At 33.3% G+C, this 24705-nt stretch overlaps 1 protein-coding gene across 1 annotated transcript; it reads right to left on the bottom strand.

The window, feature by feature from the left end:
- Positions 1-1784: 1784 nt before the first annotated feature.
- On the bottom strand, positions 1785-24640 carry LOC105146080 (uncharacterized). The gene is made up of 3 exons (XM_087414891.1): positions 24337-24640; positions 16043-16502; positions 1785-15688 (listed from the first exon to the last, which is right to left on the bottom strand). The coding sequence occupies exons 1-3, from the start codon at positions 24366-24368 to the stop codon at positions 14048-14050; spliced, it is 2133 nt and encodes a 710-aa protein (XP_087271017.1). The 5' UTR covers positions 24369-24640; the 3' UTR covers positions 1785-14047.
- Positions 24641-24705: the final 65 nt, after the last annotated feature.

Below are 24705 nucleotides of genomic sequence, written 5' to 3' on the forward strand. Positions count from 1 at the left end.
AAACAAAAGGTGGAACAGATGCATTTGATCAGTTGTGTCACGAGTACACGACGTATCGCTTGACATGGCTAGTTCGTATGACCTTTCTGGTATGACCAAGGGGTCAATTCAATGATATTATATAATTTGCAAGCAAACAATGATATTTTAATGCGTTATGATTATTTACTGTCTTTGGCAATGTAACTTGTGATGCCTTTATTGGAGCGTCGGTACAATACGGTACATTTGCAAATTCATGTGCAACACCTTATTGAAAATTTTATTGACAAGCCCAAAGAGGGACCGGTGATTCCAACAAACTAGATAAGAAAAAAAGATATTTGTTTTATCTCTATTTTCGTAAAACGCAATATATGTGCATGCGTTGTCGGCAACCGATGACACATACATCAAAACTTTGTACTACTTGTGCTCCGTGCGAATAAATTTTATTATGTATACATTTATATAACTAAATAAACATAATTATATATACTATAACAATATTTATATTTATAATCCTTTATCTACCATTTTATATTGTTCAAATAATAAAATTATTTATTAATTGTAAACCTATATGTAGATTTTTTTAAAATGTCGATTTTCGATAGTTCAAATAATTATACTTTTTTAAGCAATTCATATCGTACTATATTTTTGTTAGTCCAAAGAGTCAACTAAAAAAATCCTGTGGATTTTTGCTTGAACATTAAATTAAAAAATTGGAGAATTTTTTATTCAAAGTAGTAATTTTCTGCGAATTTTTCCAATAAAATTTCTTTGAAAAAAGTATTGTAATTAATTGAAAATAAAATATTTATTTAATTCATATTTATCTGTCTTTGTCCGACTTCGAGGTATAAATTTTACACGTTTTGAACTAAAAAAAAATATGTATTCAATCCAGAGATATAGCGTGCCAAAGTTGCAGGTTTTACAGATCCTGGTGTGGCCGGGAAGGTAATCAAAAATAACAATGGCGTGCTAGGGAATAAATCAATTTTTACATTGTCATCCTATATTAGCTTGAATAGGCATTATTTGATTGTATTGAAAAACTAGATCTTTTCTAGAATTCTTAGCATATGTGAATTCTGAAATATTCTAAGATTTCTCATTGTATAATTTCCTAATTTTATATAATTTTATATAATTCTAAAGTTTATTTTTTTTAATAGAAAAATCTTCAATAAAAATTTTTTAAAGAATATCGAGAGATTATGAGAATTTTTTTCACTGGATAGATTTGCGTAGATAAAAATTTCCGAAAAAAAATCTAAACATTTTGAGCAAAAATCTGTAAAAATCAATTTAAAAACCTGAAAGTTTTTTTACTCAGATATGTACTTTATTTGGATATTTGACGTTATATTTTATTATTCTAAAATTCAGTTTTTGCATTCATCGAAAAGTTGTAAATAATCAAAATACATTATAGTACAATAACTATGTGGTGACAGCCATGGATATTCTTAGATCCAATCTCTAAAAGATATAAATTCATTGAGCAACGTAAATGTTCGGTTACGAGAGAAAGAGAGAGAGAGAGAGAGAGAGAGAGAGAAAGTTATAAAGACAAAAGATATCAATTAAACTGAAATGACATAAATATTAAATGTTTTAACGACAAATATAAAAAAATAGATTCTATATTTTTTAAAAATCAATTTTGATTAAAAAAAAAAAAGTTTTTATCATAAAAATTCAGATTTTTATTCAGTGTTTTTACTTTAAAGTAAAAAAATTTATTTTTTCATCTGAACGTCCACGGGAGTATGGGATCGAATGAAATGTACGCATTTTTACTATTGCATTCATTTATTTTCTTATACTTCTACTGTAATACTGTAATACCATACAAGAAATGCACTTTAATGAAACCTACAGAAGAGAATCTGAATATAAAGTTAGACGCTTATTATCGTCCGGCGGCATTTCGCTCTCATAATCGTAATATACATAATAAATGTGCTTTTTTTCTTCTCTTCAACAAACGCAAACATATTTCCATTAATTATTTTATTTCCCTTTTTTTTTGATCGATATAAGCGATTCGTACAACGCGATTCGACAATCAACTCTCGCTTCTCAATCATTCACACATTCAGACGCACACAATCACGCAACACCATTCACCACTCACCGTTCTGAAATATGTCATGGTAGAAAAGTTAAAAAGAAAAAGCCACTTTTTCGCGTTACCTCTCTTTGGTCGTGAAAAAGAAATTAATCGAACGGTACTGCGGTTAAAAACAGCGGCTGACCATCGGGAAATTTTGTCTCCTCGTATTCCGTTCGCGTTTTCTTCTTCTTTTTTTTTTTACTTTTACGCTCTTTACATATATTGCAAAGTGTTATCAAAACATATAAAAATTCACGCCCGGTATGAAATCGTTACGATTCGCACGGTGTAATTAATTAATTTCTCTTTCTCTCTACGTTTGTATATAATGATATCACTCTCGTAGTGAGTTTGATTGTATCAAGCAAAGTAGCAGGACCGCTTCAAGATGGAAGGAATGAATTTATTGGTAAACCATTGCTGTTGGTTTACAATGTTTTTGCAAGAATCAATCATTCTGCAGAATTATGAAATTCACTTGGTTCCCTAATCTCCCTAAAATTAGCGCCAGAAGATTGGAAGCTTGATTTTAATTTTTTCCATTCCATCTAAAGGACCGAATCTTATAATTCAAAATGAATTCTAGTCCTTCCTTGTATTTACAGGTGCATTTTTACAAGGTTTTAATTTTTTTTCTGGAGTGTCTCCTCGCGAGAATATATTATTAAGTATTTCGTAACTTTCTATTAACTCTGCTAGTAAAACAGTTATCGTAAAACAGCATGCAGATTTTACTAAATATGATTGGCATATATTTTGACTAGATATTATATAAATCATTGTTTAACAACTAACAGGATCTTTCATTCATTTAAATAGGCAGCCTTGTTTTAGAATCTAAACTAGTTGAAATCAGCGAGGATCCGAGAACTTTGATGTACTTATATGCAAAATTAGAAAAAGAATGAGCGGTGAAGTTATGCCACACTATCACATAAAAATAAAAGAGAAAAAAATGAAACGAAAAAGATGAAAGAGAAAAGAAAACCAAAAATATTATAGAATAATAAAAATCGCAATACTAATAATAAACATACTCGAAGAATACTAAACTCGAAAATCTTGAATTTCGAAATTCTTTATGACAAGTTTACGATTATTATCATTTTCCGCACCGTTAACGAGATTTATCGTCAATAGTTGCAGGCATTTAGTCAGAAACGACCAAGGAGTGGCTTTTGAAAATTATATAAATATATAATTTTTACATAAAAATATGTTTATATACATATATATATATATATATATATATATATGTATATATATAGGTATATATGCAACATTTAAGATTTTTTTTTCCACTCTATTTGCGCATTCTATTTAGAGCGCAAAAAAGGATTTACGTTAATGACATAACTGCGCGAATTTTCGATAAAATTATATCTGTTCTTCATGAATAATTCAGACATGGAAAGTTTAGTGACAATTGTACACCTCGAAGGCCATTGGCACGTATTAGGTGTTGGAATTAATTCGTAGCGTTTTACAAGTGATGGGAAGTACTTTCATTAATGTATTTTTTAATGCTCATGTGAAATAAATAACATTCTTTCATTTAAAAACGCTACGAATTAATTCCAACACCTAATAAAAAACGAGACTTTCGCAGGAAGCAAATTCGAATCGATCAATCACAGTCGAGAATTTCAAACTCTTCCAAGATTCTAATTTCTAAATTCAAAGAATCTAAATAATATTTGATTGGCCGATTCTATCGCTTCCCTGTCTTTTCTGTGCCACTGGCTCAAGTTTTTCGCAGTCCGTCAGCGTGAAACATGACGCCGGTCGGTTACATCGGCAGCTTAAGAAATTACACGTTTCGATGTCTGCACGTTTGTCTGTTCGCTTTCGGTATTCGCAACGTGTCGCACGACATTCTCGTACAGACGTGATAGCGGAAACGTTAGTCGCATTAAGCCGTAATCACACTAGCGATTGGATTGCGAGCAATCATCGATTGTTTTGCTCTGATTGGTCGAGAAGTAATCGTCAGCCGCCAATCATAAAATAGTCACCGATTTCTTTGCTCTGATTGGTCGAAAAGAGAAAGTCGCCAGTCACAATCGCAACTCAATCGGCAATCTCTAGTCTGATACGGGCTTTAGCCTCGCAAAAGCGACGTTGGAACGTACGGAGTCCCCCTTTCTCCCGCATTCCCGCGCGTACATCTTTCTTTTTCTCCACACGCAGCATATTATTCAGCCGCACGAATTCGCGACTCGTGCGATGCGACAGGCGAAGGCACGCGCACGCGCACACGCATACACACGCGGCACACGCATACGCACACATTACACACACGCATACACGCATACACGCGTACGAGTCAACGGATTCGGAAATATAAGATAACAAATGGGAAAAGAAAAAGAAAAATTAATTAATCGCTACAGATCACACTTTTTGTAGTTCATCGTTCATCAAACATTCGAATTAGAACGAACACCGCATTCCCGACGCACGCTTAGCTCCCTGAAACTCCGGAATAGCTACGTTCGCTTGTGAATAATCTGCATATTTCGAGATTAAATCTTATACAATTCGACTCCAGAAATCAGATGGCTTTATTTGCCCGCAAAGCCCGCAAGAGCAAGGTGCGCCAGAAAATGCAGGCTGATTGACGCGCTATACCATACTGTTGTTGAAGGATTCACCCGTCGAAGGACCACAAAAGAAAAAAGAAAAAAAAATAAACAGCAAATGAAGCAGGTTTTTCCGACCAGCACCTGTTCCGAGGTGCGCCGGCAAAGAGGATTAATAATCGCGATACTTTTTGAGAGCAACAGGTTACATCTTCGGCACATACTTTATTATTATTTTTTACTCTCCACCTCGCTTATCTCGCGGCGGTTCGATTCGATTACATCTTATGTGGCTCGTTTTCCTCAGTTCGGCGGTCTTTACGTTTTAGTCGCTCGCTAATTACTAGAACAACGTAGGATAAGGTGGTACAATTTCAAGCGTGGTACAATTCTGAACAAAATAAGATTTGAATTCAATTTTCAAAATTCAGCTTTGATCTTTTCCTTTTGGTACTTTTAGTGCCATAGTCGCCATCTTCCTGTCAGAGATCCCCATTTTGACAGGCAACTAATCTGCAAGATAACTTTGGTAAAAAATTGATTCGTTTTGGATCGTATATTAACTCTTCACTGTTGTTAAGTTCAAGTTAAAGTTATAATTAGAGAGGTTTTATGTCTCGAAAAACAGAGAAAACATCATATCACCTAATCTAATCCCCGTTTTGAGACATATTAATGTAAATAGGGACATATCGAATATTTAGTCCGCATTAATTTAATACGCATATTAACCCTGATTTACGTCTATTTCTATCATCTAAACTTTATTCTCAACTTTAATCTTGGTTTAATTTACTCTTTATTCTTTTTTAAAACTAGAAAAAGATGAAAAGTAAACCAAGATTAAAGTTAACCTACATTGGTAGAAGTGGACATTAATGGTGTAAATAGAACTATTGAGCTACCAGTTGAAAAATTGGATTGAAATTTTATTTCGTTTAGAATTGTATCATGTTCGAAATTGTATCATTTTATCCTATTGCGAGTTCAGACGGGACGCGGGTATAAACGAACGTAAAATCGAAACGCTGAAAGTGGGCTGAACAACTCGATCGTTCGTCCATTAGTCCATTGGGTTTCGCGCAATGACGGGGATTGAAACGGCCGTGAATGCCGTTCACCAAGCTTACAAATGCCCTACAACTTAAGCGGCTTTATGTATTAAGTTAAAAAATATTATCTGTTGGATTGTAAAAGTACGTTTTAAAGTAAATGTACTATATTGCAGTCTCTTCCAAGACTTTAGGACTGTTTTCAAACGGATATAATGTATTAGTCACGTGAGGAAATCCATTCTTCCCCTCGTATCTTGAACGAGAGTTCCTTTCATTTGGATTTCATTAATTTTCATGAGTTTTTATTATCGATATATTTAATACAATGAATTTGATTCACACGTTTTTTTAACTCATCGCTATATGCACGTGGAAAATTGCTGAACACTTTGGACTTAAATACTGTTTCGCTAACGAATATTAAAGGAGAGAGTAGGGGCATTTTTTCTAAATAAAACATTAAAAATGTCTGGAATTATACATATAATGCATTACCTTGTAATGCGTTTCCTCCTTAGAACACCCTAGACGCAAATGAAGATTCCATATAATACGAAAAACATATTCCTACGGAGATATAAGATAACTTCGAAGAAAGAAAGGAAGAATCTTATAGTCTCTATACGACTATAAAGTATTTGAAGATCGCAAATATCTTTTTAACAAAGTGGATAATATGAACAATCGAAACTAATAATAACAATACGACCATTTGGGACGGAAAATCACACGAAATGTTTAAATAAACTATTAACAGTATTTCGTCGTTATACAACACAGCGCATGTGTGCGGTCGGTGATAAAAAGATCGCAACATTTTTCCCCCTTTAACAATTATAAGCGAATGGATGATCTGACGATTCTTCTGTTAGGTTCTTCTTTATGTTTATTCCGACACCGCTAAGACACCGCAAGTCTATACAACTGATAATTTTGGTGCACAGTGAGGCTGATTGAAAGAAAAAAAAATATCGCAACCCTTTCGTCGTTGATCGACACATGTCTAGGTGAGATATGAAGGAGTGAAAGGGAGAGGAGGTTATTAAATTCACATATACAAGCTGGCGAGATTCAGTCTTTGTGTGTAAAAAAGAATAGCTTCTATAATATTACGATATTTATGATATTTATGCTTGCGATTAATTAAAATGTTTATTTACGTGATATCACAGTGTTCATCACGAAGAAGAAGAAAAGAAATAGAAGAGGATATTCCCCTGAACTGCGATTGTAAACTGATTCTGTTCCATCGCAGGACAGTCGATTACCGATTCTCGGCTCTATGGTAGGGGGTTCGTCGATCACTGATGTCACACCAATTCAATGTAGTTCAGGTAGTTCTGAACAAGATGTGAGCAATCGAGAAAAATTCAAACAACATGGCGATCTAATCTGCTATCCCACAATGCTCGAATTCATAACTCAATCCAGTTTCTGATTTAAACGAAAACGAAACGAAAAATTCAACGAACAGAAAACATAAATCGCATTGCATATCAGCAAAATATATGGGATTATATTTAAATCCTGAGATTATCTATATTAAATTATTTTGGAATACACTCAATGATGATTGTGGAGAATAATTTCAATCTCGAAATATAAACGCGTATATTTTATTAATACATGCAGGACTAAGTTAAAAATTCCACTAACTTAACCGCTTGAATGTATAACTTAAATTTAAATTAACAGTGCGATTGCTAAAAAACTAAATATTAAATATCAAGAGTAATATTTATTATGATAATGTAGGATAAACATCGTAGTCGCAAGCACCAAACATTCATGGAATTATGATCGCACGAAGATATGATAAGAAACTGTCTTGAAGAACTTCTTGGCCCCTTCCTTTTAATAAAAGCCACTTTTTATTTGATATTATCATTACACCTCCAAAAAATGTATATAAATTAACTCTTATAACCCACTTTAACCCTTTAATTAAATTGAAAATTTTCATTGTAAAGATTTAATAAATCTTACTTCACAATTTTTATTTGCAATACAATTGCAGTTAATAAAAATATATGCGAACGTTCTAACTCAATAATAGTTAATTAATAATTACTTATTAGATTGCATAAAAAGTATTTCTGAGAATTTGGAGATCTAAAAGGATTTGACCATTTCCTTGCTCGGAAAATTGAAAAATTTTGAAACAGTGATATATTACTTGGTATAAATGTTGATTTTTATTTATATTGTTAACAAAATGATGCGTATATTATTCACAACAATGTCAATATTATTAATCTTATAGCAGAATTTGAAATGATGTAGGACTACGTTACCGGTCTCAAATGTGTTAAGTAATTTCAAACTTACTGTAACAAATCCCTGTCTTCTCTCTGTCCACACATAGCCACGATTTTTAAGTGGTGGCAAGCTTCGACCATTTGGAAGCTAGGGTCTTGTACCCACATATTAAAATTGTAGCGTAACATCGATTAATCTTATAGCAATGTTATCGTCTTGTTATCTTTTCATTGAAAAAAAAACACACTTTTTACACAGTCTAATCAGATATATCAACTATAGCCCATCGTTATATTGTTTATTCTAGGAAAGTGAGAGAAAAGTGCGCTCGGTGTCGTTTCCCTTTTCTTTCCTGTTAGCTAAATAGATATCGACGACCCTGCATTAAGCATCATTAAGACCCGATGACTGATACCGCGTATAAAACTGATGAGATACATCCCTTACTTTAATCATGATGCATAATAGGTAAGAGCTAGAAATATGCTACGTCTTACATATCACAGAGCTACGCGTACACCCGCTATCTACATTGTTATTTCATTAAAAGTGCTATTTTATTTAAAGACAAGCAGGAAGAAAAGAAAAGAAAAAATATTAAAAAGACCATTTTTAAATACTTAATAATACAATCATAAAATAATATTAAATATATTATATAATAATATACAATATAATTATATAAAATATAAATTATATAATAAATTATATAAATTATATAACATATTATGTAAAAATATAATCGAAATAATTATTATGCAGCATGTAAATAACTTTTTAGAACAAAATAAAATGCAAATACCATCTCGTAAGTCAATAATGACAGTTCCAATATTGATGATGGTCTTTCATCAATTAAACATTAACTAATTAATTATAAAATAAATGTCGATCAATTAATTTTCTATTAAATTAGATTATTATTATTTCTTTTCGATCACCCCGAAATTGTCGCAATTTGATAGCGGGCATACGCAATGCGCGAGAGTATTCAGTATTTTTTCATGCTCGCAACACATACGTTTTTCCTATTATTATATCACTATTCGTCGACGCAGTCAGATTGACAAAGTAGGCGCGTCGAGCTCAATATTCGTCGATCAAAAATCCTAGAATCCAAGGATCCTTCAATTTGAAGATTCAGCGATCAAAGAAATCGAAGCAAACAAATCTAATCTTCCAGCGATAAAACCACATAACTTGTCCTTTTCAGAAGCATCTTTTTGAGGAGGGAGAACTGAAGAGCAAGCATTAAAATATGAAATCTTCCACAGTTGTTAAGTACTTATGTTCTGTAACAAGAAGTAAGATTTTAAGAATCCAAAAAATGAAGAGGTTCTAAAGCAATTTTAATCGCATTCCTAAAGCTCAAAATCTCCTATAATTCCAAAAAGATGCCAGACTCGTGAAATCTCAAACTTCCGAAGTCATTAAATTCCAAGGTGTTGCAACTCGAAACTTTTGTTCTGAAACTCTGAGAGCTTTGACATTCCTGTCAGAATTTCGTTCGGATAATTTTCGATATCAAAATACTGATACTTTTCAATTCCAGATCTTCGAGGAATTAAGAAATCTCAACAAAATTTATAAGATTTGGAGCGTTAAGAGATCCAGCAACTTTAATAATTCTGTGTTTTTACTTTGTTCTTAAGATCCATCCGCTAAACATCAAGAATAAAACTGAGATATTAGCAATCCAGTGAAATATGAACCTTCAAAGATGCAAGGATCCAAGAACACGAGCATCCCGATCCAGGAACCACGAATATATCCCACTTCGTTGAACATTATTGACTATCGTTCTTTTTTTTCGTAAAAAACACCGGAGATTTTACGACAATTAACGATGTCCAAAATCAATCCACGGATCATATTCGAGTACGTGTACCTAGAGTACGCGAATCTAAACGAGTCGACTGGGATTTTTCTGCAAATTGGGACTTTCGTGTCCCAGCATTTCGTACACTGTGTGTGCGTGACGAGTTGTTAATTATTTTATAAAAGCGAGTCGCGAGTGAATAATCGCCACGCGGCAACAATTAACAATCATTAATTAATAGCGTTCCTGCGCGAGAGCGTTCCTACATTTATTTACCGATATCGATTCTCTGGCCTGTTCAGAAAGTTTGAGTAAAAAGAGCAAAATCTTTAACTGATTGTGTATTGAGATTAGTAGAAATATTCAGAAAGAAATGAAACTTAAGGAAACAAACAGTTTAAAGATAAGATAATTAATAATAGTTATTAAAAACGGATTTGTGATGATTAGCTATTATATTATATTAGTTTGTTATTACGAAACAAAGTCAATGAAATAAATGCTCTTTTAAGAAATTAATGAAATCTTATACCAGCTGCCTTTCTTCCTGATTGAGACCAGAGAATTCTTCTTCTCTTTTTCTTTCATTTTTTTTTAAATCACTGTCTCTTTCTATTTCCTTCTCGATAATTACATGATATACGGTGGTATGTGCAGAGTAATCTGGAGGCTCGCAAAATTGCTACACGCTGCTAATAAAATATATCACATGCCCCAACAGCGTGCGCCAATCTCGTTAGTTTAATAATTATTAATCGGGCATGCTGATCAAAAAACGTCCTCCGGTACCACAAAGGGTTGCTTCAGAATACAACAATATGTTATATCCTTAATTCATTATGCGTAAGATGATTCAGCTTTCAACCAGTATCGTCTGACTTCGCGAAACAATAAGTTCTTCAGGTTTTGAATTACAGATTCGAACATATTAGCTTGTTTTTCTCCAAGGACGAAAAAGTTACACTCAAAAATTCAAAATAGAAAAATTCAGAAAGAACAAAAGTTTTAGAATTAAAACTTCTAATCTTAGAACTCAAGAATTCTGAATTCTGAAGAACGTAATGCTCCAAGAAATATAAGCTCGAAACTTAAAATTCTTTAAGTCCGCCCAATCATGAAATCAAGTAAGGGAAACGAAGTAAGTTACTGGTTGAAGGATGAAGCATTAGCAAAAAGTAGCATAAACATTATTGTTCGGAGTGATAGGTGACGCGGCGCAGTAATTTGGTTGCTTGTAACTAAAATAGCAGGTACAACTGAATTTGGGGATTAGTTTCGATGGCGGCCATCCTGCGCGAACGATGCGCAGAGACAAGACCACTCAGTGGCCAATTGCATAAACATCAAACAACAATGTATCATATAATTATTCGTTGGTTCAACAACAAATCACTTTCGATATATATATAAAAATAAGGTATCAAACTTTGCATCGAGGTACACAGCCATCTTGACTACGTGCTTAATTTACGTTGTCCTCTAAAAGCCATCTGCATGTCTTCAAGGATCCGGCGTTCAAACCTCGCCAGAGATCTCTGGATTCTGAATCTCTGGATTTCGACCGGAGTCGAAGAAGTTGAATATTTAATATTTGTAGAGGACACCCAAAAATTGAAATTCACGGAGATTCACTTAGATTAGAAAGACGAAGGATGTATTAAAGTTCAAGAATGTAGCGGTCCGAGAAAAAGGTCTCTATAAAGTAGAATAAATTTTAGAATATGTTCTATATATAGAGAAAAGTCTCTACAAAATATATTAGAATGTATGAAAAGTATCGAAATATATAAGAAGAATTCCACAAAATATATTAGAATATCTAAGACTTGAATTAGAATTTTTAGAAGCTACAGTTAAAATATGTTATTCGAGTCCAATGTAACAATATTTAAGACTCGAAATATTCAAGATCAGAGTTCTGTGGACTCAGAAGTCCTAGAAGTTTCAGATATCCGGAAACCATTGATGATTCAGACTTTTAAGAATCCAGAGATCTCAAAGCTCGTTTGAATTTTTATAAGATCATCGGAGCATGAGATACTTATTTTTAACGCTACGATTAGTTGTATCGGGGAGAGAGAGAGAGAGAGAGAGAGAGAGAGAGAGAGAGAAAGAGAGAAATAGAGTGTCCAAGATTGGTATAGTTCCTGCAAGTGAAGCTGTTTTATAGATAAATAGACATTCTTAGCTTGTTCTAGTTTGTCTTTCTCTCTCTATCTTATTTCTTTGCTTCGTTTCTCTCTTTTTCTTTTGTAATTTCCCGTTCCCGAAACAAAGGGCACGACAATTTGTTCGTTATGCCGGGGCACATAAAAAACGGCTTAATTTTTATGCAAAAGGCCTTACAAATTTCCTTCCTATTAGAGCATATCGCGCGTTTTTATTTCCTGGGTATTTCTTCTGCGTATGTGTAATCACGCGAACTATATATAAATAAATTATAAATTAGTAGATCTGATATATAGTCTTAATCCACCCCCTTCTATATGTTTCGTGCATTTCGGAAAAAAGCATTTATAATGTTGCTACAATAATACTCGCATAAGAGGATTATTATTTATCAGTTATAGAGTAGAGGGATTCGTGAACCATCAACGCGATGGTTAACATCTAGGATCGATATTATAACGTGTACGCTCATTGTTAACGTTGCTAATACTACATATAGAATTTGAAAAACTGGAATGTGCCGATGCATTTCTTAATTAATGCATTAATTATTTCTGCCAATTTAACAATTCAAATCCATTTAATTCGTCAAACTTCTTAAATAAAAAAGAGAATACAACAAAAAATATATGTTTATATACATGCCATAAATAAAATAATTACTATAAAATAATCTCATGTGATTCATATAAATAAACAATTTAGTACATATATTTATAAGGTAATAACCTTTTCAATTTAATAATTTTTATATTTTTTTTATATACATTTTTTATGCTTTTAATAATTCGACATCAAATAAAAAAAAATGCCAAATTTTTGGAAGTGAGATTTGAAAGTTTGCCTATGTAATTGCGACAATTATTTTATAATTTAATACAATAACAAAAGCAATGACACACCCTATATTCAATCTCGAGTTTCTTGTGCGCTTCCAAGTTTTGGCAGTGACGCGAGTTATCATGCGTCTTAATATCTCAACATCGAACTCAAATTGTTAAATTGATTGGGCACTATTCCAGAAAAAATAAATGAAAAAGAAAATGAGAATAAGTATTACATTAAAAATAGTATGATAGACTGCCGACATTAAAGTGTCGGTGTTAACGGGAAATAAAAAATCAAGGTTGTTATTTCATTCAAACAAAAAGCACGTTTTTATACTCGAATCTTTTTCGAGTTGTAAAAAAGTCTTGATAATTTCTTTTATTAACAAAGTTAATTTCTTCTTAGAAGGTACTAAAATTTCCAAAGCAAAAATCCTAAGATTGCAATTGTTTGAAGCGCTGTGCGCGAATGTAACTCAGAAAATATAACAAATTACAAAATAAAATTTTGCTTCTAAACTGTGTTCGGAGAGCGTGCTTTATAGTGGTCTTTATATGTACAATCTTATCCACGTGCCAAGAGTGTACTGGCTGAAAAAGATGCAAAATCATGAGTTTAGAGTGTCATTCTCAATAATGCTAATCACTAAGATTATATCGTGTTCGTGCTTGAACACAGATTTGTGTAAAAGTAAAATTATTCAAAGATTGATTTTCATATATACATTCTTATGCGCGCATTTTATTTTATCACATTCAAGAGTGTGATCAAATCTGTGTTGTAAAAATAAAAATTTAATACGTTCGTTTTAATACGTTCCTTGCTTAGAGCGTGGAATTTTTAAATTTAAAAAATTCCACACTTTTGCACACAGTTCTTGATGCTCGCAAACTTGTTTGATGCACGCGACTTGTTTACATGTACATATTAATTACAATATTGAATGCCTTTTAACAAGATGAAGGGGTAGGATTGTAGATGTAAAGATCACTCATCAGCGCTGTTGCATAATTCCATCCTTTACGTTCATGAATGGTAAAAATAGAATGACACAATAGTAATGATAGCGCGCTCTCGAAATGCAGCCTTAATTAATCTTTATCGACAGTCTATCATAATAAATTGGATCCATTATCCAACGTAAGAGCGATCGAATAAAGCCCGATAGGCGGGACATACTTACTTTTCATTTAGCCCGTACCCCGATGGTCTTGCATCGTGGAAGGCGTCACTGCTGCACCGGCGTGGGTGGATACGGATAGCCGTACGGCGGCACTGCCTGAAACTGGCCGTAGCCCATCGATTGGTACGCGCAGGCACCAGCGTTGGGCGGCGGTCGATTGGTCTGGAAAAACTTGTTGTTCACAAGATTCTGGATCCCGGAATCCGCGTGTCCACCAGACGGCATCATAAATGGCGGCGGCATTGAGTAAACATTGGGCCCGCTCTGATTGCCGCTGAAGCCATTCTGTCTGTTTTGGAAACGATTACCCTGGTATCCAGTCCTGCCTTGGTATCTGGGCGCGCTGGTAGCCTGATGCGTAGGTTGACATGTGTTGTTAGTCGCCTGGTAGCTGTTCTGATAGCCAGTAATGGATTGTCGTTGCTGGTGCTGCTGCTGATAGGAATGTTGTGGTTGGTAATTGCTCTGCCGATTGACTTGATAGCCACTGTTGCGCTGATGACCACGTGCTACGGTTTTCTCCTGAGCCATTTGGTTGTGATGTTGTCCATGCTGTTGTTGATTCGCCTGCAACATATGCTGCCAATTGTTTATCGTCGGGCTAATGTTGTTTCTAGGACTTCCATGAGAAATGTTATCCTTGTTGCCTCGTACGTGACTCCACCGTTGCCGTCCCTTGCCGTATTGGTTCCTGACAGAATTCGCCATGTCCGCCAATTGTGGGTTTATAGCTTGACCGGCCTCCTCTAGCACTGCGATCAGCTCCTTCGCCTGTCTCGCATTATTCGGTGTGAAGTAAGCATAGGCAGTGCCTGCGCTCTGGCAGCGACCGGTTCTGCCGATCCTGTGGATGTAGTCCTCGGAGCTGTTGGGATAATCAAAGTTGATAACGTACTTCACGTCCTCGACATCCAAGCCGCGTGCTGCTACATCTGTCGCGACCAAGATCATAGTCTTCCCGTTGCGAAATTCCGATAAAACGTAATCGCGCTCCGGCTGCGATTTGTCGCCGTGGATTGAGATTGCTGACCAGCCTTCCCGTTTAATTGTCTTCGTTATGTCGTCCACCTTCTTCTTCGTCTCCACGAAAATGATCATCTTGCTGCCGCGTTCGGTCCCAATTTCGCGCAACAATTGCGATAGTTTCATTTCTTTCTCATGTTCTTGGCAGATCTCAACAATCTGCCGAATGTTGTGATTGGCCGCCAAAGTCAAGGACCCGATATTAATCTGGATATAATCACTGAGAAAATCTTCGGCGAGAGCTTGCACTTCTTTGGGCCAAGTGGCGGACCACATGAGAACTTGCCGATCAGGTCGAATTTGTTCGATGATTTTGCGTATCTGTGGTTCGAAACCCATATCCAGCATTCGATCAGCCTCATCTAAAACCAGATATGTGCACCTGCGCAGATTCGTGGTACCTTTTTCGAGAAAATCGATCAATCTACCAGGTGTTGCAATACAGATCTCCACACCACGTTCAAGATCACGAGCTTGAGGCCCCTTCGGCGAGCCGCCGAAGATGCAGGTGTTACGAATGCATGAGGACGAGCCGAAATCACGTGCAACAGTTTGGATTTGTTGAGCCAATTCGCGCGTGGGAGCGAGAATTAGAACAATTGGTCCGTCACCTCGACTGAGACGAGGCTGATGATTGATGTGCACTGTCGCTGGAAGGATATACTGAAATGAAAGAAATAATGACAATAAACAAATATGTATCTAAAAAATGCGCATTTGTTAAAATATCTGATGTTCTGATTTTTTTTTTACATTGGGTGCATTCATAATGACAACCGCTCACTTATTGCTCAATGATTCCTGCACTTTTTGAACTAGTACAACAAGTACACGGTACAACAAGTTGAAGTGAAACAAGTACGTTTGCACTATGTGTACCAGTTTAGAGAGTGTAGGAATAAAGAACAGAGCTAAAGTTTCCTATCTATATCTTTCTTGATTAAGTAACCGATTCTGAATAGTTTTACTCAAATGTTATATCAATTTAATTAATTCAATTAATCGAGATGTACTTACAGCCAAAGTTTTCCCGGAACCAGTTTGAGCAATTCCGACTAAATCTCGTCCACTGAGTGCAATTGGCCAGCCCTGAGCTTGAATTGCAGTGGGTTCGGCGAAACCTTGCTTCCTGATCTCTTCCATCACATAATCTGGAAAGTTGCTCTCTTCGAAGGCTTGAATGGGAGAAGGCGTATTGTTGCCTTTAACAGTAATCTCCTTGCCCGCATGATACTTGCTGATCTCATCAGGTGTTCGGTTTAAGATGTTAACGTGAGGAACGTACAAATTCTTCGTTATCTTGGGCATATTTGTCAAATCCCAACTAGGTTTCTTCAGTAAATCGCCCGGAGTCTTCTTGTGATTTTGTTGCTTCTTTGTGCCAAACTCTTTTTGACTCTGCTGCTGACTGTTCCAATAAGTTCCGCCAACTCCTCCATTACGATTGCCCTGATCTCGATTTCCTCTAGATCTGTAACTAAGAATTGAAACCTTCATCAAAAAGCAGCACATAAAAAAAGACTTTTTAGATTAAAGGTGAAATCACACAGTACGGGAATCAACATGCGAGCCAATCGTGGAAAAGATATGGAATAGAAAAATGTGGAAGAGTTATTCTCCTCACATGTAATTGATCAATTTCTTACAGCTTAAGGCTTAAAATACCTATTGTAGATCTGGGAATCGATTCTGTAAAACGAAGTGAAAATTACAAAAGTGAACGAATTTACTAGAATACTGATAATTTAATTGATCAACTAGTAAATTTGCTCACTTTTGTCATTTTCACCTTGAAGATATAGAATCGACCCCCTAGTCGATTCGAAATTGACCCTAGACTTATGTTTGAAATAGAAGTATTTCAAGTCTTGATTAGCTACAAGAAAAAGAAGTCAGATCTCTCCATCCTATAGTCAGTCAATGAACTTAAAATCTTTGTCGTACGACAAATTTAATATCAATCTAAGACCTATTCTACAATAGAGTCGTAAGCGGTAAGCCGTAAGAAATTAACCAATTATAGTTGATTATCATATTCTTCTCATACTTAATTGTAATCAGCCAATTTCTTACGGCTTACCCTACTGTAAAACAGGCATAAGGCCACTATTTCATTTGTGCGTTTTTGTTATACGACAAATTTTTCAAGCCTATGATTGGCTACAAGATAGGAAGATCCGAGGACCTTTCTGTCCTGTATACATTTATTGTACGCTCGAAACAAAAACGCTTAAATGAAATAGCGGCCTAAAGTTATCGATCAGAGTATCATAACTATGTAACTTTTTCTCTAGAAAACGGAACATGAAAAGTGAAAATTTTATGTATTGGGTCATCTAAAAAGTATCCGCGGTTGTTTGTCACTAGATGTGTTGATGGTCATATATCTAGTGACAAAGTACCGCGGATACTTTTTAGATGACCCAATATATATGTGTGAACATATACACATGCATACAAAAACTTTTCACGTTTTCGCTCTAGGAAAAAAGTTATCCAGAGATTATGTTAGCTGTAAACCGATAGATAATCTATATAATACTAGATCGCTAATTTCGATTAAAACGTTGTAAACAGCCGGCTATCCGGTGTTCATTCAATGGCTCTGATCATTTTGCACATACATACACAATACATACATCGTACACATAATATAATATACTGTCACCGCTATTAAATCAACTCAGAAGTTAGCGATCTAATAGATATCTGTGTGTAAACCATAGAGGACACAGGGGTAGGACTGGGATACAGAGTTTTGAAGCACATTATCCTGCATTCACAATTATGCTCTATATAATTTACAGCAATATCATCCCTGAGTTCGAGCGTTTGAAGTCTTCCAGCGCAGTCTAAATGCTATATCAGTAGGCAAAATCAGTCGAAGTGTGCAATCTGAAGGTCTGAGCACAAGAATTGTCGCTTACTTATGCTGATTCTACAATGAGTCGGTAATCTATAGTCTTAAGTCTTATCAATGAAGTTGACCAATCAACTTGTACTAACGCTGATTGGCCAACTTCATCGATTAAGACTAAGACTTTCGACTACAGGCTCATTGTAGAATCAACATTAGAGACTTAGGATGAAATCACACGGTACGGGAAACCAATCATAGGAAAGACATGGGATAGAAAAATGCGGAAAAGCGCTGATTGGCTGTTCGAATCACGCATCCTCTGTCCCGCATGTTGATTCCCGTACCGTGTAATTTTACCCTTAAGTTGTAAACGTAAGTAATGCACAAGTTTTGGTGTATGACGTACGGCTTATTACCATTTCTTGGAGACATGACAATAAGTTGTGACAATAACTTAAGTCTAAGTGTTACGACAATACTTGTGTTCACAATCACCCTGACTGCAGGCCTGTCTTAAATAATGCCCAGTGATGCTTCAAATCTGTATGCAATGCTATCAGCGGTTTCTCGAATTGATCATTATCTTGACTTAAAAATTCAAAAAATTCCCTGAATCCAAGGTATCAATCATGTAATTTTTTTCCTAGAACAGAAATGTGAAAAATTAAAAATTTTTGTATATATGTGTGTATATATTCATACGTACATACATAAAAATTTTCACTTTTTACGTTTCCGCTTTAGAAAAAAAAATTATATGATTGATACCTAAGAGATCAATCATGTAATTTTGTTCCCTAGAAAAACGTGAAAATTGATTGCATATGTACACTTATGGACTAAAAGGTTGTAAAGCTGAGTGATTGGTTTATGGATTCATAAGTAAAAACCAATCGCTTAATGAGTAGGTTATTAGTAGGCATTCCGAACCCATTAAAAAAGTGTTGCAATCTTTTAGTGTTGCAACCTCCATGAGCGTACATACATACAAATATACATAAAAATATTCAAATATACATACAAATACCTGTACATAAAAGTATATATAAATATACATAAAAATTTTTACTTTTCACGTTTTCGTTTTCTACAGAAAAAAATTACATCATCCATACCCTGGGGATCGATTGTGTATCTTGAGCAAGATGAAAATTATAAACATGAGCAAAATTCACTAGGTGTTGACCAATGAAATATTCTAGTGAATTTGCTCATTTTTGTAATTTTCATTTCGTTCTAAAATACATAATTGGCTCCCTGATAAAATTTCATGAATATCCCTGATTTTTAAAGATAAAAACTCCCTAAAAATTCTAAGTCATGCAATCTAGCAGCAATTACGAATGCATATTCATTCATAATAATAGATCTTTACTAATTAAATTCTTATTAATTTTCATTTAAAAATCGCAAAACGGGGAATAGATGATTTTTTTATTTTATTTGTTTATTACCTGTTTTATTTGTTTATAAAAAATATTATTTTGTATATACACAATGCGGTTTAATAAAAATTCTAATATGAATTTTGGGAGAAGTAAAAAAACTTGCGGGAAAAAATGTATTGTAAACATTTTTTATTCAAAATAGAATATAGAACAATTCATAATCTATAAATAAATTTATTTATTTCTAAAAGAAATATAATCTAAAGAAAGAAAAGAATGATGGTAAACAAATATGTTAAACAAAGGAATTTTCCATCTGAAATATGCGATATCAAAACATGATTGCAAAAATATACAAAGATATACAAAGTACGCTACAGAATTATTTATATTTTACACATTTATACATTTTTATACAGAACCTTCACAAAATTATAAAAAAAGGAACTACAAAAATAAATAAAAATATTTTATTTATTTGCGGAATTAATACAAATAATTCTGTTTAAAAAATATAAATACAAAAAAATCGTCGAAAATATCTATACATGTTAAATATATGTATACATGTTAAAATAATATAATACAAACAAAAAATTTGTAAAATTTTTGTATAGAGTAAAATTGACGTTTCAATCATCGATTTTAATAGCAATTTCAAATCACAATTCTTTCAACTTCTTGTCAATTGCCTTACACATCCAAAATTTTGTCTCTTTTGGACTTAAGGTACATTATGGCAAATACATAAGGCTCTATAAATCAAAATTTTGAACATTAAAGCTTACTAAATAAAATACATATTAACCTACTTTCAATATAGATTTAATACGAGAAAAGTAAGTAATGTTAAAGAGGGAAAAAAGTGTCCATTTTGTAGTAAAAACTGCATTAAAAAAATAAAGCTAAATAAAAGCATAAATTAATATAATATGCATATCAGAACGCAATATCCATAATTCGCAACTTGTATTCAAAATTATAAGTTCAATCTTAAAATCTAATTTTAAGATTCCAGCCAAGGAAATGGTTATATCTTGAGATCGAATTACAGACAATCTTGAGGATTTTGATTATACAAGGTGTCTCATAATTCATCCGACAACGCTCGTGAGCAGATAGAGCGGACTAAACTGAATCGAAAAGTCTTCTATTATTATGCAATTTTCGCAATAGTTAACAAGACATTAATTACTAAAAATTGCCAAATATTGGTTTTCAATTTTTTTCTCAAATACTATCAACTTTACAGGAAAACAGCAAGAGACAAAAATTGTTTATTTTTTTCTCATAGAACTTTAAGAATTTTTTCAAAATTTTTCATCAACTTTTTAGTATCGCATTTTCTTATTTTTATCAACATGAGAAGATACGATATTAAAAAATACTGAAAAAAATTCTCAGAACTTTAGGAGAAGAAAATAAACAATTTTTGCCTCTTGCTGTTTTTCTGTAAAGTTGATAGCATTTAAGTAAAAAATTATTGAAAACTAATATTTAGGGATTTTTTTTTAGTAAATAATATCTTGTTAACTATTGCAAAAATTGCAAAATGGTAAAGGACTTTTCGATTCAGTTTAGTCTGGTTACCTGCTCATGATTCCGTTTTCCGACTGTCATAGAACAGCACCCTAAATCTTGAAGTTGCCGAATGATCAAAATGATTAATGAGTTGTTGTCGAATGAATTACGGGACACCCTGTATATAAGATCTCCATCAAACAATGCTCGTAAATTTTTCATTAAATTTTGATGAACTTATCACAAAAATTAATAAATAAACATTAATAAAAAAAGTCCTAATTGTTCATTTCATTTAATCAGTGATAACTCAGCAGTAAGAAATCTTAAGAATATTAAAAAAAAAAAAAAAGATTTTGTACAGAAAACTTTAAGCTTTCACGTTAGAAAATCAAAAATTTTTAACAGATCTACAAAGTGAGAAGAGAATTTCCCATTTTATCTAGCTTGTAGTTTTTTACATGTAAAAATTATTAAATTTACAAAAACTAAAGAAGCATAATGACTTTTCGAAAATAGAGATCTTTCTAGAAGCTATAAAACTTTTTTGTAAAATTTAAATTTTGTTCATTTTTATTGAATATATTCTATAATTGTGATTTGAAAACTCATACGATGCCTTCCAACTATAGTTGTTGTGTCTATCAATAGGTGTATATACTTTTTGAGATCAGAAAAGTCTCGTTATTAATTCGATATTTATAAGATTATATTAATAAGAATTGTCGATAAAAATTATTTTTTTTATCCTGGAAATTTTATTTTATTATATTATATTATTTTATTAATATAATATAATATTTTATTTTATTAAATATTATTATTTTTATTAAATATAACATTATTTAACGCATAAAAGATTGTACCACTCCTTCCGTTGTCATCATCATGTTTTTCTAAAGTTGTACTTATATATTTTTGTCTTATGATTTAAATATGAAGAGGTGTGAACTTTACTTTCAATCCAATAATACTTTCAGAATTTCTTTCACCAACCTCGATTAAGTAACTGACGGTTACATGAGGTTCATTTAGGCTTAGTTTCACAACTAATGATTAATTTTTAACCGAGGTTTAACTTATTTCAAGTTAAATTTTGGAAAAAAAAAAAGAAATAAGTTAAACCTCGGTTAAGGCGTTAAGAGTTAACCATGAATGTGAAACTGGGCCTTAGGGTGTTGTTCCATGACAGTCGGAATTTCGGAAAACGGAATCTCGGAAAAGTAATAGAATGGATAGATCAACCAATCAAAATTATTGACATTACTGTTCGTCTGCACATATAAATACAAGATTATAGAAATTGAATTTCTATACGTATAAAAGAAATTCATTATTAATAAATAATTATTCGATAAATATTCATTAATATATAAGTATTTATTTTTCCAGCATATAAATATAATCATTTATATCGTTAGGGACAAAATTGCGTTTGTCGGTCCGAAATTTTTGTGGCTGGGTTCCTCATGGATCAATATTTCTGAAATTGTGAAAAATCAGAAAATTTATTTTACGAAGATAATTATTATATAGTAAAAAGAATCCGCAAGTAATAAAATATATTTTTTATTATAATAGAAGATAATGAAAGAATTTTTTAAAAGATGGTTTGAGATTAGAATAACAGTCCATTTTCCGAAAAAGTCGATATAAATAATAGTTATATTTATATGCTGGATAAATACTTATATATTAATAAATCCTTATCGGACAATTATTTATTAATAATGAATTTCTTTTTATATAGAAATTTTATTTCGATAATCTTATAGTTAAATACAAGTAACATGTGCAGTAACATGTACGGACAATAATGCAACTCAATAATTCTGATTGGCTGATCCCCACTCTATTACTTGTCCCAGATTCCATTTTCCGAAATTCTGACTGTCATGGAACGCACCCTTATTCAGATAGGGCCACAAGATTCAAGACTTCAAGACTAATTTGAGTAAGGCTACTTCAAGAGTTATTCTAAAGATACAATTTCATGCAGCAAACTTCGCTGGCGAAGATTCTCCACTCCATCGATTGGTGCGAAAATGTGTAGAGAGCGAAGCTTCGACATTGTCCAATTATGAGCGAAGCAACGCTAATTCTAACTATGATCTATTTGACTGATCAAATTTTTCGAAGCATTTTTTGATTGGTCAATTTTTGAAATTGTCTGTTCAACACTTTTTTATTCACGGCAAGTGGAAGTAACTTCGCCAGTGAAACTTCGTTCCATGAAAAGGTAAGAAAGTTTTAGCGAAAAGCGTTGAATGCTAGTTTCGTTTTCGGTGGAATAAGGGAATTTCGCCAGAAGAGTTTCGCTGTATAAAATCGCTGAATATTGGTTTTCAATAATTTTTTACTCAAGTACAGGGTCCGGCAAAATGATCTCCCACATTTTAATCTTTAATAATTTAAAAATGTGGGAGATCATTTTGCCGGACCCTGTACTATCAACTTTACAGAAAAATAGCAAGTAACAAAAATTGTTTATTTCCATCTCACAGAGCTCTGAGAATTTTTTCAGAATTTTTTAATATCATATTTTCTCATGTTGATACAAATAGTTGTCAAAAAATAGTACTGAAAAGTAGTACTAAAAAATTCATACAAAATTTGAAAAAATTCTTAGAGTTCTTTGAAAAGAAAATAAATAATTTTTGTCTCTTGCTGTTTTTTTGTAAATTTGATAGTACTCGAGTAAAAAATGATTGAAAGCCAATATTTGATGATTTTTTAATAATTGATATCTTATTAATTATTGCGAAAATTACAAAATGATAGAGAATTTTTCGACTCAGTTTAGTCCTCTACCTCTATGCGAGAGATTTATCGTTACTTATCAAACACTCTGTATGTTTAATTGTTTAAATGTGTCAGGGTATCTCAACGACTATTGCTTATGTATTTAAATGCAGTGTGTTAAAATTAATACTTATATATACATATATATATATATATATATACACACATATATATATACATACATATATATATATATACATACATACACATATATATATATATATATATATATATATAATAATTATTTAAATGTCAGGATATATCTTGGAAACTAATTATACTGGCTGAATCACATGGGTTCTTATCTTTAATGACAAACTGTATAATATTTTCAATAACTGATCTACCTGCACATCACCTTCAAAATCGAGAAATGGTTTTATAATGTCTTTGTCAGTAATAAAAATGATAGTTTAATAAAAAAAAAGTATTTGGCTTGGTCACATTTGAGTCTCATGATACCATCTTATATGTATCTAGTTCCTAAAACAATCATGTATTTCTACAATTGTTTTTTCAGTAGTTATTAGGTAAAATCCGCCGGGCACAGAATTCTTAAATATCCGTCGGATAATTGAATAGAAAATGGAGCAACCACAAGCTTTGGCTAAAATGGCGGCTGCTGAGCAGAGAGATCGAGTTTGCACTCGTAGCAAAGCCAGCCCTTCTGCGTTTTTAGATAACATATTAATCTAGAATAAACACCAAGGGAATAATCATCGGTTAATCGATAGACATACTTGCTGTGAACCTGCGAGTATCCGTTGTACATTTTAATGTGTGTCGTTCCGGGTCGGCAGGAAAAGCTGTGCTGGACTTGAATGACACAGAAGCACAGTATGTCTAATCAATTTCCAACAGCCTGAATGTCGGGGATTTGTACTTGGTACGATGAGACTGTCGCGTGGAGCGACGAAACGAAGTGTCTCGAGAGCTCGGCGCGGCACAAGGTATGTCCACGGACTCAATCCACAGGAACCGGCGAACTGGAGCCGCTATGGATGACAAGAGACTCCGACGGGACGGAAACGGACAGACTAGGAGATCTAGAGGTTTAGAGGAGGAGAAATGTATTCCCCTTCTCAAGCAACATCGACCCGGAAAAGCAG

Source organism: Acromyrmex echinatior, chromosome 17 (genome assembly GCF_024713525.1).
Source record: "Acromyrmex echinatior isolate Ae372 chromosome 17, ASM2471352v2, whole genome shotgun sequence".
Lineage (NCBI taxonomy): Eukaryota > Metazoa > Arthropoda > Insecta > Hymenoptera > Formicidae > Acromyrmex > Acromyrmex echinatior.

Bases quoted from the DNA above. Each gene is read 5' to 3' on its own strand.
- LOC105146080 (XM_087414891.1), bottom strand. From the start codon at position 24,368: ATGTACAACGGATACTCGCAGGTTCACAGCAA. The intron at 16,503-24,336 runs GTATGTCTATCG...TTCAATTCTTAG, and splicing joins TACTCGCAGGTTCACAGCAA to TTACAGATCTAGAGGAAATC. The intron at 15,689-16,042 runs GTAAGTACATCT...CTTTCATTTCAG, and splicing joins GTTCCGGGAAAACTTTGGCT to TATATCCTTCCAGCGACAGT.